General features: G+C 39.3%; 1 protein-coding gene across 1 annotated transcript in view; it reads left to right on the forward strand.

Moving 5' to 3' along the window:
* SMC1A (structural maintenance of chromosomes 1A) overlaps positions 1-15,254 on the forward strand; it is a 32,337-nt gene that overhangs the window by 843 nt on the left and 16,240 nt on the right. Inside the window, exons 2-12 of the mRNA XM_058173497.1 lie at positions 1,462-1,650; positions 2,196-2,308; positions 4,195-4,398; positions 5,013-5,251; positions 6,417-6,675; positions 8,091-8,231; positions 10,352-10,434; positions 10,594-10,801; positions 10,932-11,117; positions 11,747-11,926; positions 13,929-14,075. Of these exons, the coding sequence (XP_058029480.1) occupies positions 1,462-1,650; positions 2,196-2,308; positions 4,195-4,398; positions 5,013-5,251; positions 6,417-6,675; positions 8,091-8,231; positions 10,352-10,434; positions 10,594-10,801; positions 10,932-11,117; positions 11,747-11,926; positions 13,929-14,075 (1,949 nt within the window). The remainder of the gene's footprint in view (positions 1-1,461; positions 1,651-2,195; positions 2,309-4,194; positions 4,399-5,012; positions 5,252-6,416; positions 6,676-8,090; positions 8,232-10,351; positions 10,435-10,593; positions 10,802-10,931; positions 11,118-11,746; positions 11,927-13,928; positions 14,076-15,254) is intronic.

Raw genomic sequence — 15,254 nt, forward strand, 5'->3', positions numbered from 1 at the left:
AATAATAAACAATATGTAAATAAAACTGCTTGGCATGCTTTTTATCTTTTTAAATGTTTTATAGATTTTATTGTAATTTCTTTTGTTATGTGCTACCCAGAGCCTCTGCAAGTTCAGTGGCATACAAGTTCAATAATTATTATTATTTATATTATTATTATATATTATTCAATAATTATTATTTGAGCTATAAACTGAGTTGTAGTGAACTATTTCTGGGAGACGGGAGCTGGTATCATTAAATGCTTCTCTCCAGCACATGATCCATCATACAATTTAGAAAATTAGTATTGCAGGGTAAAGGCTTAGACTAAAATCTGAGTGACAATGTCTGTGTAATGTGCTGTCTTAAAAAAAAGGAAGCAATACTGTACTATATGAACCACTTGTATACACTTTGTAATAGAGTCAAAAAGTGGTTGGGTTTTCATCTGAATGTAAATGTTATGCTTATGTTCCACTTCCACAAGACCTCACTCCTTTGTTTTTGCATGTGTCTCAGTTCTGAGCACATTTTTATATTTGAAAGATGCTCATGTGGAGATGCATTAGGAAACATCTTTGAGATCCCTGATTATGTTAATGCTGTTCAGATGTGCTAAAAGTATTGCCAGTTCGCTCATCTTTGCTTGTTTATGCAGCTATCTACCTGTTTCAGGTACTGGGCCTGTGAGCAGATGTGTACGTTAGAAGAATTTTGGGATTAAGAAGTAACAGAGGAACATTAATAAAATATAGGATTGAGGTGTTTTTTTTTAAATTGTGTGTTGGACCAAGTCCCAGGAGGTAGTATATTTAATTGCATAAAGTTATCCCTGCTGAGATTCTGCCTGTCATGCAGCTGTGGAAAATGCTTAGCTTTCTCGGAATTTACAAAGCGATAGTATAGGTCTGAAGAACAGTTGAACTGGCAACCGTTCATGAAGTCACTAAGAGTTGAGCTTTACCTGATGGCATTTAATAACTAGGACAATATAGAAAAAATGAGATTTGTTATAATGTGGTATTGACATTGGTGAAAAGTAATTAAATTTTTCTTGTGGGTGTATATATGTATGGAGGATCCACCCAAATATTACAAATTTAATTTTTTACTATAAGATTTCAATAATTGCATAGGAGCAAAGAGGAAAACAGTTGCATCTGCATGTGGCTCAAGAAAAAAGTCACTTCACCATGATGGAGATGGTAATTATTGGCTGGATTGAGCAACTCATATCATGAAGAAATCATGGGGAGGCTGGAAAAATACCACCTACTTTTCAATCAAAGGAGTTTTTTTATATATATATATGAAAGAAATTCATAATTTGCACATGCCCAGAAACAATACTCTGAAAAGATGAGCATCAAAAAGATTGTAATGGCAAGGCTTGGCAACTGCTGATTCAAATGACAATCCAATATTTTACTAAGCATATTTATATTAAAATATATGTCTCTTTGCTGTCTTTCATCTAGGCAAGTCAAACCTCATGGATGCCATCAGCTTTGTGCTTGGTGAAAAGACTAGTAATTTGAGAGTAAAGACTTTGCGAGACTTGATTCATGGAGCTCCTGTTGGGAAACCAGCCGCCAACCGTGCATTTGTCAGCATGGTCTACTCTGAAGATGGTATTGAAGATCGCACCTTTGCAAGAGTCATCGTGGGTAAGCACTAAATATTATTTGGGGAAATTCTTGGGAGATCTAGAATGGATGGGGGATCCATTATCCCATATTGCAAAAAGTTAGGCTACAAAACTATGTGATCAGGCTTGATAAATTGACACAGCTTGAAAATTAATGAGTAGTTACAAACAGCCTCTCCTCTCCTCTTCTCTCCCTCAGCCTTGCCCCACAGAAGTCTCTCCTATCCTATCCCCTTCTCTCCCTCGGCCTTGCCCCACAGAAGCCTCCCTTATTCTATCCCCTGCTTGCTGCTGTGAAAGTAAAACTGAATGTGAAACTCTTCTCCTCTGCTTGTGTTTTGCATTTGGAACAGATTTCTTTTCAGGTGGGGATGGGGAGTAGAATTCCTTAGCATCAGAGGGCTGTTTGGAAAGTTAAACAGTATTTGCTGTGTGAGCAAGAAGTGTGAAGAAATGCTGTGTCTATACACACAAACATACACACACACACACACATAGACATATGTATGTATGTATGTATGTATGTATTTTTGGTTGAAGATAAATGAAATTTTTGTCTTTTAGGAAGCTCATCAGAGTACAAAATAAACAACAAGGTGGTACAGTTGAGTGAATACAGTGAGGAGTTGGAAAAGCTGGGCATTCTGATCAAAGCTAGGAACTTCCTTGTCTTCCAGGTATGTGTATTTTCGAATTTAGAGTCCAACTGAATTGCTTGGTCTCTTAGCATTAATAGATCAGACTCCAATTCACTGGCACTTCTCTCCTACCGATTTAACAATGGCAACTGAACTGTAAGTCCTCAATTTACAACCACTTAGGACCAAAATTTCTATTGGTAAGCGAGACCATTGTTAAGTGAATTTTGCCCTATTTTATGGCCTTTCTCGCCATATTTGTTAAGTGAATTGCTGCAGTTGTTAAGTTAATAACACAGTTGTTAAGTGAACCTAGCTTTCTCATTGACATTGCTTAGCTAAAGATTGCCAAAGTTGATCTCATGATCAACACTGCAACTAGGACATTGCAACCGTCATAAATATGAGTCTGAATTTTGATCATGTAACCATGGGAATGCTGCAACAGTCAGAAAATGCTCATGAATGACTTCAAACTGTTACTAAACAAACGGTTGTAAATTGAGGATTAACTACATATGTTTAGACTTGGATGTATTTAAAATAGGTGAGCTTTGTGTCTATAGAAAGTCCACAGCAGTTGTTGGCTTCTCCAGTACTGGAAAAATAATGGCTAAAAAAATCTTTTGAGCTTGGTGATGGTCAACCTTTATTTAAAAGAGTGGCCAGGTGTGATTATACTGCTGTTATGTTGAATGCTGAAAGGGATCCTGTGCTTTGGAGAAGATAATGCTGCTGTCCTGCTAAGCTTGGCTTCTAGGAATACTGATGTGTAGGAGAGGCAGATAGAAGTTCAGATTGATTCGCCACATCCCTAATGTTGAAGATATCCATCTCTCAGAGATGTTGCTTATCATTTACACTAGAAGCAGGAGACCATAGCTGATTTGGGCTATCAGTGCCATGTTATTTTCCATTGTGGGTGGCAGTGATGGGAATCCAAAATATCAGAATCATACCTTTGATCCAAGTTGTGCTAGAAGAAAGGAGGACATTATATTAGGTCTGATTTTGTCATTTTGGATTATTGAAGGCTGGAAGCTGCAGCTAATATGTAATGCAGTGGTAGAGGCAGTTATGAATGCACCTCAGTAAATCAGTATTATACTTCTGCTTTACAAGCTGCGTTGGCTCCCATTGTGCTTCTGAGTACAATTCAAAGGGCTGGTTAATTGCCATCTCTAAAGAGCCAGTTTGGTCTAATGATTATTAAGGCACCAGACTAGAAAGTGGGAGACTATGAGTTTAGTCCTGCCTTAGTCATGAAAGCCAGCTGGGTGACCTTGGGCCAGTCACACACACTCAACTCATTTCATAGGGTGGAGGTTGCGGTGAAAATAGGAAGAGGAAGATGTATTGGATATATTCACCATCTATAGTTATTTGTAAAAATAATAAAGGCAGGATACAAATAAATAAAAAATAAATAACCCCCCAGTGACTTAAGGCTGGGTTATTTGTGGGACATCTTCCCCAGTTATTTCTACCCATCCCTCAAAGTCTGCCAAAAGCGTGCGCTCCAGGTCTCTTCAGTCAAAGAATGTCATTTGATGGGACCTCAAAAGCCTGCTTTTTCTGTCATAGTGCCTGCCTTCTAGAATACCATACTCATAGATTGATTCTAACCTTGCTGCTCTTTCACAAAATACTGAGCACCTGGATGTTTTTCAGGGATTGGGAGGTTAGATGGTCTGTTAAGAGGTGTCTATTTAAGGCGAGACTAGAATTCATAGTCTTCTGGTTTCTAGGCCAACATCTTAATCACTATGGTACCCCAACTGTCCTACAGAACAAGTTGTTTTGTAGGATTTATCTTCAGTGACCAATGCCTGTTTTTTCTAAATTTTGTTTCATTGTTAACATATTCTTAGCTGAGTCACATCTATGAGATGGGCAACTATATTCATACATTAAATAAATTCCAGGGTGCTGTGGAGTCCATTGCAATGAAGAATCCTAAGGAACGCACGGCCCTCTTTGAAGAGATCAGTCGCTCGGGTGAGCTGGCTCAGGAGTACGACAAACGCAAGAAGGAGATGGTCAAAGCAGAGGAAGACACCCAATTCAATTACCATCGCAAGAAAAACATTGCAGCAGAGCGTAAGGAGGCCAAGCAGGAGAAAGAGGAGGTAATGTCATAAGCTGCCTTTGTTACCAAAGTTAAATCCCATATTTTATCTAGGAATTCACAGAGGTGCACATGGAGGTTCCTTTCTCATTTTATCCCTATTACAGCAGCTTTGTGGACTAAAACCAAATCAGTAGCTCACATTACCTAATGAGCTCTGAGGTTTTGTGGGAACGTGACTTTGATCCAGTCTGATATCTTAATCACTGTACCACACTACCCCTACTTTCATGGTGCTTGGTGGATTGGTGGTGGAATCCCCTCTGTTTACATTGTATTTGATTAAAGTAGAAACTTAGTTCAATGTTATGCTATTCTTCTGTTTCCATCTTCTTTCCTGTTTCTGGTTTCTTGTGGTGAATTTGCTGTAGGATATGATATGAATGCAACATTTGGCCACTGTTGGTTGCAATTATGGGGTATGGCTTAGCATAAGGCTTGCCAAGGAGTAATAAAATTGTGGCTTAATGTAACATGTGGACCCAATCTAAAAGCTATTACCTAAAGTGTATGACGTTACTATTGCTACGGGTTCTTTTGAAGGCTGTCTTAAATGGGATTTGAGCTTATTTAGACTATATGGTATATTCAATGCTTTCCTTTTTGGGGAACCAGGCAGATCGATATCAGCGTCTAAAGGATGAGGTTGTGCGAGCTCAAGTCCAGCTCCAACTCTTCAAGCTGTACCACAATGAGGCTGAAATTGAAAAGCTAAACAAGGAACTGGGGTCCAAGAACAAGGAGATTGATAAGGATAAGAAGCGCATGGACAAGGTGGAGGATGAACTCAAGGACAGGAAGAAGGAGCTGGGCAAAGTCATGAGAGAGCAACAGCAAATCGAAAAGGAGATCAAGTAAGATCTTGGCTTTGGGGGTATTGGAATTCAGACTCATGGGATCGGCATCATTTTATATTACAACTCTGGGTCCCTTCACAGAATAAGAAGTCACTTTGACTCAGTTCATCTACAACTCGGTGAACTCTGAAAACACTTCATTCCATTGTTAAGGAATAAGAACCATGGAGCCTGTGACTAGCCATTTGCAGTCTGCACTTGTCTTTGTCTGTGACCCAGAATTAAAACACTTAAAAGACTAGATAGTGTGCAGAATAAGTAACTCCAGAAACTGAGCTAAATTATCTACTAAGTTCAGATCTGAAACTAAAAGGACATCTTTGTGTTTAAGAGAATCCAGTAGTGTTTATGAGTGCTTATTTTAAAAAGAATAACATTTTATTTTATTTTGTTTATTGAATTTATTCGCTGGCCATCTTATCCTGGGTAACTTTTCATTTCTATTTCTAAGGCAATGCCTGCTGTATTATATTTATCATAGAAAAGTATCAACAAGTGTGTGTAGAACTGCTGTTTGTGCTCATTGACCAGTGAATAGATAAATAATTGTGGTTGACTTAAGACTTCAGTTATCTTTGCATGTTACCCTGAGTTTGTGTTCTGCTGAATTTTGTATGTGTGCCCAGTATAATGCTGGTATGAACTAGGGGACAGCTATGTGAACAATTTTTGATTTTAAAAGAAGAATAAAAAATTGATGCATTTTTATTTTGAAATTTTGACCTGGTTAAGCATAAGATTTAAATGTTCTGAAGGTGTGGATAGCTCTTGCTGATCCTGCTCGAGAAAGATAATAGCAGATGTTTTTATTTCTTGTATTGGCCGGGGTGCCTGGCAATGATGGAAAATGTAATCAAAATCTCTGGAGAGTACCAAATTGCCTACTGCTCTCTTAAATATATCTTTGGTTTTGATTTCTTACAAAGCCAGTAGTCAGAATATATATATATATTGTTTGGACCTGTAGAATATGATAGCTAATGTTTCACATGGAGGACGTATTCTAATTCAATGGCTTGTGTGGTAGCACATCTGGTTCAAACAGAGAGCCTAGATTTACTTCAGAGTGACCATTTAGAGTGGTGGTGTGTATTTGCACAAAGTTAAATAGAATGGTTAAGATGGGGTTGTTTTTTTAAAGAAAAGGTTTTTTTTTTGACAGGGAAAAGGATTCTGAACTGAATCAGAAGCGGCCCCAATATATCAAGGCCAAAGAAAATACTTCTCATAAGATCAAGAAACTGGAAGCTGCCAAAAAGTCCCTCCAGAATGCACAGAAGCAATACAAAAAGCGTAAGGGTGACATGGATGAGCTGGAGAAGGAGATGTTGTCAGTGGAGAAAGCCCGACAGGAGTTTGAAGAGCGCATGGAAGAGGAGAGCCAGAGTCAAGGACGTGATCTCACTCTAGAAGAAAATCAGGTGTGATCCACTGAATGAGATCTTGCTATGATATTGCTGGAGAGGGTTAGAGTCTTTGGTTTTGATTTCTTACAAAGCCAGTAGTCAGAAATAAAGGATTGTTAAGTATTTTAAAATGTTGGGTTTTTTAAAATATATATATTATTTGAGCCTGTAAAACAGGGGTGTCAAACTTGATTTCATTGAGGGCCGCATCAGGGTTGTGTTTGACATTGGGGGGAGGCATTGCCAGGGTGGGTGTGGTCAGCTCAAAATCACTCCTGTCAGGAGTGCCTGTGGTGGCCTGATTGCTCTGGCAGTGAAAACGGGCTTCGAGCTCAGTTTTTGGCTGCCTCCTGTAACACTCTGCCAATGAAAATGGAGCTTGGGAGGGCTGCACACAGCCCTCCCAAACTCCGTTTTCACGGCAGAGGCACCGCGAGCCAGTCCTCTGCTGTTTCTAAGGCAGCCCTGTAGGCCAGATCTAGGCACCCCACGGGCCAGATCCTGCTCCCGGGCCTTGAGTGTGACACCCCTTCTGTAGAATGTGATTTCTAATGTTTTCACATGGAGGGGACGGAAATTGGTGCTATGCATGTTTTGATATCAGTAAACCGTGCTCTTATCTCCCAAGAGAATACATAGCATGAAAAAAATTCTCTTTCTGCTGAGAAAAAAGCTTATGATTTTAGGCAGACTGGAAAAAAATGAATCCGAGTCAGAAGCAGGCTAAAATTAATTTAATGTTGGGACAATGAGATAAAATGTCCCTAGAGCAATGGTGCCTTATGTGCCATAAGATAATGTTGATAATGATGTAAAGAGCTACTTATGTGAGATTGTGATGAAAGTACTTTGATTCTCTGAGGATTTGTTTGACCGTGATATTTAAAACCCAACCACTTAAAATAATTTATGTATTTCTCTGTAGCCTATCCTCAGGGATTAAAATCCACTATAACAAAATCTCAACAGTTTGTATTGAACTCAACGATGCCTAACTAATTAGCTAAGAAAAGAGGAGTGATTTGGATTTCAAAAAGCAGAAAAAGTCACAATTGGTTGGGAAGAACAAAATGCTGTGAAATAATGCTGTTAAAACCTACCTAAATCCAGCAATGAAGAGAAGAGGTGTATGTTCCTTGATCAGCCATTCTGGGCCCTATTGCTATCAATAAAATGTAGTTTTTAATCCTCCCTCCCCACTCCTGCCTCAGAGACAGCTCTTTAAGTTTGGGAATAAGAGAAGTACCTTGGAGATTGGTTAAGAGGCAGTTTAAACTGAATCATAATTTTGCACATAGCCCTTATATGTTTTACTGTAGAATAAGATAACTTTTCATATTCTTTGTAGATTGGGTGGGATGAAATAAATTATGAAAGGAAGAGATCATCTAATTAACTTATTTTGCTTGTTTTCATCATATATTTCACAGGTAAAAAAATACCATCGTCTGAAGGAGGAGGCCAGCAAAAGGGCAGCTACCTTGGCTCAGGAATTAGAGAAGTTCAACCGTGATCAGAAGGCAGATCAAGACCGCTTAGATCTAGAAGAGAGGAAGAAAGTAGAAACAGAGGTCAGCATCCTTTTTTTTTTAATAAAAAAAACTATTTTCATTTTCCAACATCATATTTATGTACAATCTGTTATCCATCATTAATCATTAATTTTTATTTATTGCTGATTCGAGTCTGCCCGACTGCAACTTCCTGTCTTCACAACCTCCCTCTACCCTCTACTACTTTCCCCTCCTTCATCTCCTTCACTTTACTACTTCCTCTCCTCCTTCTCCACTCCTCCCTTCTTCCACCCTTTCTAACCTTCTTATTCCCCTCCTCCTTCTCAACTCTTTTCTACCTACTTTCTTCCCTCCTTCAACTCCTCTCTCCCTTTCTTTCTGAAATGGCAGTTGGGCAGCCCCAATATCATTTCAAATTTTAATTTCATATCTTCAGTCATTACTGTACATTAATAACCAATCCATGTATCATTTCCCCCCCCCCTCCTCCCCCTCCCCCCCCCCAGACTTCCCAGAGCAAATACCGGGTATTATGACCAACAATCACAAGCTAAAATATACAAAATATACATAAACTCCCACCCCTCTCTAAAACTTTAAATCCCCTCACAATAAAAATAAAGAGATAAGAAAGAATAATAAAAAAGAAAAAAGAAAAAGAACAATACAAATACAATCTTCCCTTCATATATTACTTCTTCTTACAGTCCATTTTTAAGATTAGTCCATCTTCTCAAATTTTCTCCACTTGTATATTCCTTCAAATTTCATAAGTCCATTTCTTAAAGAGGTCAGCATTCTAGTGTCTTTGCTGATTTTTTCTATAGCAAGCAGTCTTCCTGAAATTAAACAAAAAGCTTTGCATCCAGTTCATCCAGTTTCAATGCCTCAGATGTACTGAATTTATTTTATAAAAACTGAGTAACATTTATTTTAATTTACATTTGTTTTATTATTCCAACAGGAAGAAAACAAACTACAGTAGGGCCCTGAAGCCCATCCCCAGATCAGTGGGATTTCCCCCCCACCCTCCAGCCATACCATTATTTCTGAGTCCTGAAGTCTAGCTTTACAATTAGGAGAGTGAGAGAACAAAGGGAACTGAATGCCACTCAAGTGCCTTATTTTATGATCTCTTTCCTGCAGCCCCATAAAATACTCCATGGAATCTACTCATATATTGTTGCCCTAAAATCTGCTTTCTGTGGCTTTCCAAGTTGTGCGAACTTCTCAGGTGTTCCAAAAATGACAAATTGGATTAATTGCTTCTACTTGCATATGTATTACATATAATTTGAAATGTTAGGTAAAAATGAGAGTGACAGCCACCTTGAGAGCATGAAAAGACTGAATGTAGGTCAGTCTTAATTAGGCCAATGTCATTGAGGCATTGTTAATAGAGCAGCTGAGACATGGTGATTTGTATGGTTTTGGCTAGCTCTTAAAGAATTTGATGTCTAGTTTCAAACATTCCAGCCTTAAATGTTCTGCAGAAAATGTTCTGCAGAATTATGCAGAACCCATAGACTTTAGAAGAAAGATATACTACTGGGCTGTTGATGAGAAAGCGTGAAGAGAATCTACATCATGCTGCTGCAGCATCTGTTGAGAACAGTGTCCCAGTTTTTGTGAGAATGATGGATTAGCTTGAGCAAATTCCAAAGGATGTTTGACAATATCTTGTATATATGAGATGATATATACCTTTCATGACATTCTCTTCATTGTTGGCCTAATTTGCTTCATCCTTTTGCTCCATTTATTTCTTGCCAACATAAAAGGATAAAGTAGTACCTTTGCTATGTCCCACTTTAATTGTAACTGCCCAAATGTATATGGATGAGGTCATCTAGCTTTTTCCAATCTGGTGCTGCCCAAGTGAATTGGACTACAATTCCTATCACCATCAGGGAGCAGCATACTCATGATCTGGCTAAGGAGGTGTAATCCAAGGCACATGGAGCTGCCAGGCTGATATTGAAGGGCCCTGTAGTCTAAAACAATTAAAGGTACTAGGTTGAGAAAGACAGGATTAAATATTCTTGATTCTCATCTTATTCTTTTGCTGTAGCTTATAATGGTAGTTCTCATCCAAAGGTGTCAAAACCCCATGGTAGATACTGACGGATATAGTTTTCGTATTTGCTAATGTGTGTCATACTCAATCTTTTCCATAGGCCAAGATAAAGCAGAAATTGCGAGAAATTGAGGAAAACCAGAAGCGGATTGAGAAACTGGAGGAGTACATTGCCACTAGCAAGTAAGGGTCAGGAAGAGCCAAAATCCTTGTAATAATATGGGCAGGGGTTTGAATCACAGCATGGAAAGGAATGAGGAGTTTGGGTCGCCTTGGTAAAGAAGAGTATAAGAGTGCCTAGAACTCAGTAACTCCACTGCTTTTTCCTTACTTCTCATTTAGGCAGTCCTTGGAAGAGCAAAAGAAGCTGGAGGGAGAATTGACAGAGGAAGTTGAACTGGCTAAACGCCGCATTGATGAGATCAATAAGGAGTTAAATCAGGTGATGGAGCAGCTGGGGGATGCCCGGATCGACCGGCAGGAAAACAGTCGGCAGCAGCGCAAGGCAGAGATCATGGAAAGCATAAAACGTCTCTACCCAGGCTCTGTGGTAGGCAATGCTTCAGAACCAAGCCCCAAAGCTCATTGGGTTGGGTGTGGGCTTAGTGTTCCAGAATAAAAATGAGGTTGGAGTGATTTCACCTGCCTACCTCCTCATTTCATGTCCTTGTTTTTCCCAGTACGGACGCCTAATCGACCTCTGCCAGCCCACCCAGAAAAAATACCAGATAGCTGTCACAAAGGTGCTGGGCAAGAATATGGACGCCATCATTGTTGATTCAGAGAAAACAGGCCGGGACTGTATCCAGTACATCAAAGAGCAGCGAGGAGAGCCTGAGACCTTCCTGCCTCTTGATTATCTTGAGGTGAGGCAGACTTTGGTTGATTGGATTAGAGATTTTCCCAGCAGGTACCCAGCTCTCAGTTCCATAACCTGCAGCCACCCTAGCAAAAGGTGGGTGGAAATTACCAACATACCCTGGGTGCTTCAGGATGGGAAAAATTGAATTAGAATTTCTGTTCATACAGAAAGCCCAGTGACCTGAGGTACATTCTTGATTTCTCAGCATAATTTGCTTTAAAAAGTTGGTGATGACAAGCAGTAGGCTCCAATTTTTTATCACAGTTTCTCAATAAAAGAATGGTGAAATTATTGACAAATAAATTAGCACAAATATTTGACTTTTTTGTTTTTGGCAAGGTACATTTTTCTTCATTTGTCTTTTGCTACCTGCAGATGGGCAGCCACGTGCTTCCCCAGACAGTTTTAATTTAAAAAGATGCTATTGTTTGAATAAAGATCTTTTAATAAAAGGAAGGAGCAAAAAAAGACTGGGATTCTGCCTCTTCCTTCTGAGTTCTCTAGCTGAACTAAATTTATTTAGAGTCAACAAATAAATTCCTTCCTTCTGAATCCTTGCCCTTCTCCAGCCTAGATTGTCCATACAGTATATGGAGTCAGCCTAATAATGCCTTTTCTATCTCACACTCCCAGGTGAAACCCACAGATGAAAAGCTCCGAGAACTGAAGGGAGCCAAGCTTGTGATTGACGTGATTCGATATGAGCCTCCTCATATCAAGAAGGCCCTTCAGTATGCCTGTGGCAACGCCCTTGTGTGTGACAATGTGGAAGATGCACGTCGCATTGCCTTTGGTGGGCATCAGCGGCACAAGGTCAGAGCAAATGTATCCAACATGCTGTAGGTAGACCATAATCCTGTCCCCCGAACATTATATTGCATTTCTTCAAATATGTGTGTTTCTGTGACTTGTAGGAATGTATGCTTAGAAGATGTGCTTAAGTTTATTTTGTACCATAGAATAGGATAGGATAGGATAGGATAGGATAGGATAGGATAGGATTGGATTGGATTGGATTGGATTGGATTGGATTGGATTGGATTGGATTTTTATTGGCCAAGTGCGATTGGACACACAAGGAATTTGTCTTGGCGCATATGCTCTCGGAGTACATAAAAGAAAAGTTCATCAAGAATTCTAAGGTGTAATACTTAATGATAGTCATAGGGTACAAATAAGCAATCAGGAAACAATATCAATATGAATCATGCTTTGTTGTATAAGAAACAAAGTTACAGTCATACAGTCATAAATGGAAGAAGTTGGGTGATGGGAACAATGAGAAGATTAATAGTAATGCAGATTTAGTCAATAGTTTGACAGTGTTGAGGGAATTATTTGTTTAACAGAGTGATGGCGTTCAGGAAAAAACTGTTCTTGTGTCTAGTTGTTGTGGTGTGCAGTGCTCTATAGTGTCATTTTGAGGGTAGGAATTGAAACAGTTTATGTCCAGGATGTGAGAGGTCTATAAATATTTTTGACTAGTGCAGTATACAGGTCTTCAATGGAAGGCAGGTTGGTAGCAATTGTTTTTTCTGCAGTTCTAATTATCCTCTGATGTCTGTGTCTGTCTTGTTGGGTTGCAGAACCAAACCAGACAGTTATAGAGGTGCAAATGACAGACTCAATAATTCCTCTGTAGAACCGTATCAGCAGCTCCTTGGGCAGTTTGAGCTTTCTGAGTTGGCGCAAAAAGAACATTCATCCACTGTGGCCACACCTTGCTGACTTTTGCAGACCTGGTTAATACTTGTGTGTGGGACCTCCTGGAAATCCCAAGGCTTTAGCATAGAATGGGAATAAAGTAATGGCCAAGAAGATTAAATAGATAAATCTATAAGGCCTCCAAGAGTAAAGTTTATATCAAGGGAATCTTTTAGTTTTTTACTTTTTACTTTTTTACTTTTAGCTGCAGATGAAGCAAATCACTACCAGTGAAAATACTTGTGTTTGCCATATATTTGCAGATCTCTTCCTTTGAAGCTAAACATTCTGGAAAATTTTTCTTATTCAAAAGAATTAAAAATAAAGCACTTAGGACTGGGAAACTGGACTGAAGCTGCCATACCTATGATGGAGCAAGCATGTAAGCAGGGTGGACAAAAGGCAGGAAAAGATGCCATAGGGGAAATAATTAGAAAGGTATCCAGTCCTTAAGGAATCAAAGGAAAAGTCACCTGAGCCAAGACAAAAGAAATTATGGCCAGAGCACATGCAGCCCCCCCATCCCAATGTCCCATCAACAGCTATCAGACTTGAGAATCAACAAAGCAAGGACTTGGGGAGGTAAAAGAGGTCCTGAAGTCTGCCCACTCTTGGAGTCCTCTTTGAATCCAGATTTGGCAGCTTTCCTCCCTCTGGCTAGTGCCTGCCAGTCTAGTTGAGAAGGATGTCAGTAAGTGGGAATGAGTGTGTGTGTGAGAGAGAGAGAGAGAGAGAGCACATATGTTGTAAGCACTTATTTTAAATTCACACACATTCTAAAGAACTGATTGTACCTCAGTGTATGTTTGAATGTGATTTCAGTATAGCTGTTCTTCAGAGCTGTGAATGTGTGACTGAGAGTCCATAAGCTGAACCTGAGCATGCGTAAAACAGGATGATGAATCCTTTTCTCTGTTCCCTATTGTGTGTTTGTACAGAGATGCAGAATAATTTTGCCAGATCCTTTGATCAGTATCTTTAGAGAAATTTTGGTTCTCAGCCTTTGTAGCTGGGCCTCTGTCAGCCAAGACCTCATCTTTTGTTTCCTTGTTGTGAAGTGCTACTGTATGTTTTTCATTTTCTCACTTTTGTTTTCTTGCTTCTGCTGCAGACAGTTGCACTAGATGGAACCCTGTTCCAGAAATCAGGGGTGATCTCAGGAGGTGCCAGTGATCTGAAAGCCAAAGCCAGGCGCTGGGATGAAAAAGCTGTGGATAAACTGAAGGAAAAGAAGGAGAGACTGACAGAGGAACTCAAGGTTGAACCTGCTTTTGAGTTGTAAAAGAAGTCAGGCTGGCTTCTATAACAGGCTGTTATAATGTCAAATGGACAGAATTTGGCTCAGAGTAGAGGACCACTAAAGGTTTTGAAATGCATCTTGGTCTATTACAAATTATCTCAAGAAACATGTTCCTTTATATGGAAAGTGTTTTGAATGGAAAAGTTGGCCTCAAAGTCTACAGGCAACATTAGATGCATTTTTATTCCTTCTGATGGTAATTGGCACAGTGCCTTATTAAAAAGGTAAAGGTCCCCTCGCACATACGTGCTAGTTGTCCCCGACTCTTCGGGGGGGGTGTGCTCATCTCCGTTTGAAAGCTGAAGGGCCAGCACTGTCCAAAGAAGTCTCCATGGTCATGTGGCCGGCATGACTCAATGCCAAAGGCACACGGAATGCTGTTACCTTCCCACCAAATGGGGTTCCTATTTTTCTACTGGCATTTCTTATGTGCTTTTGAACTGCTAGGTTGGCAGAAGCTGGGACAAGTAACGGGAGCTCACCCGTTACGTGGCACTAGGGATTCGAACTGCCAACCTTTCGATCGAAAGCTCAGCATCTGAGCCACTGAGCCACCGCATCCCTAGTGCCTTATTATGGTCAGTTAAAAAATATTTTCCCCAAGTGAGGGCGGAAATAAAATTCTGACTCTGTATTGTTAACAGTAAACCATAATTGTGGGTTAGAGGCATCATGCACTTCCTCTTGCCATGCAACTGCAAGAAAAAATAAAGCTGGTTTTTATTTTGATTTAACACATCCTTGTTTATTGATTTTAAATTAATGCTAGTTTCTAAACAAACAGCATTGTGTCTTTATGAATACAGTTTATTGCAAAATTGAAATTTCAGCTATACATTAAGGAATAAACTAGGCATTTGACAAAAATTAAATTAAATCTTGAAAGTTCCTGCTCCAGGTTGTACAGGAGAATAGTGCCCAAGTCCAACGTATTCTGATATGTCCTTCCTTATGTATATTAGTAAATCATGGTTTACTGCTACATATACATTCATATTTATATTGCATTCAGACTTAACAATATCCAAATTAATCTATTAAGAGACGTATATTGTATGAAAATAATTAAAATAGTAACATTCTAGAAGAGCCTAAACTTCTGTTGTAAAATTGAAATGTGGTATACTGAATACCAGC

Source organism: Ahaetulla prasina, chromosome 2, assembly GCF_028640845.1.
Source record: "Ahaetulla prasina isolate Xishuangbanna chromosome 2, ASM2864084v1, whole genome shotgun sequence".
NCBI classification, from domain to species: domain Eukaryota; kingdom Metazoa; phylum Chordata; class Lepidosauria; order Squamata; family Colubridae; genus Ahaetulla; species Ahaetulla prasina.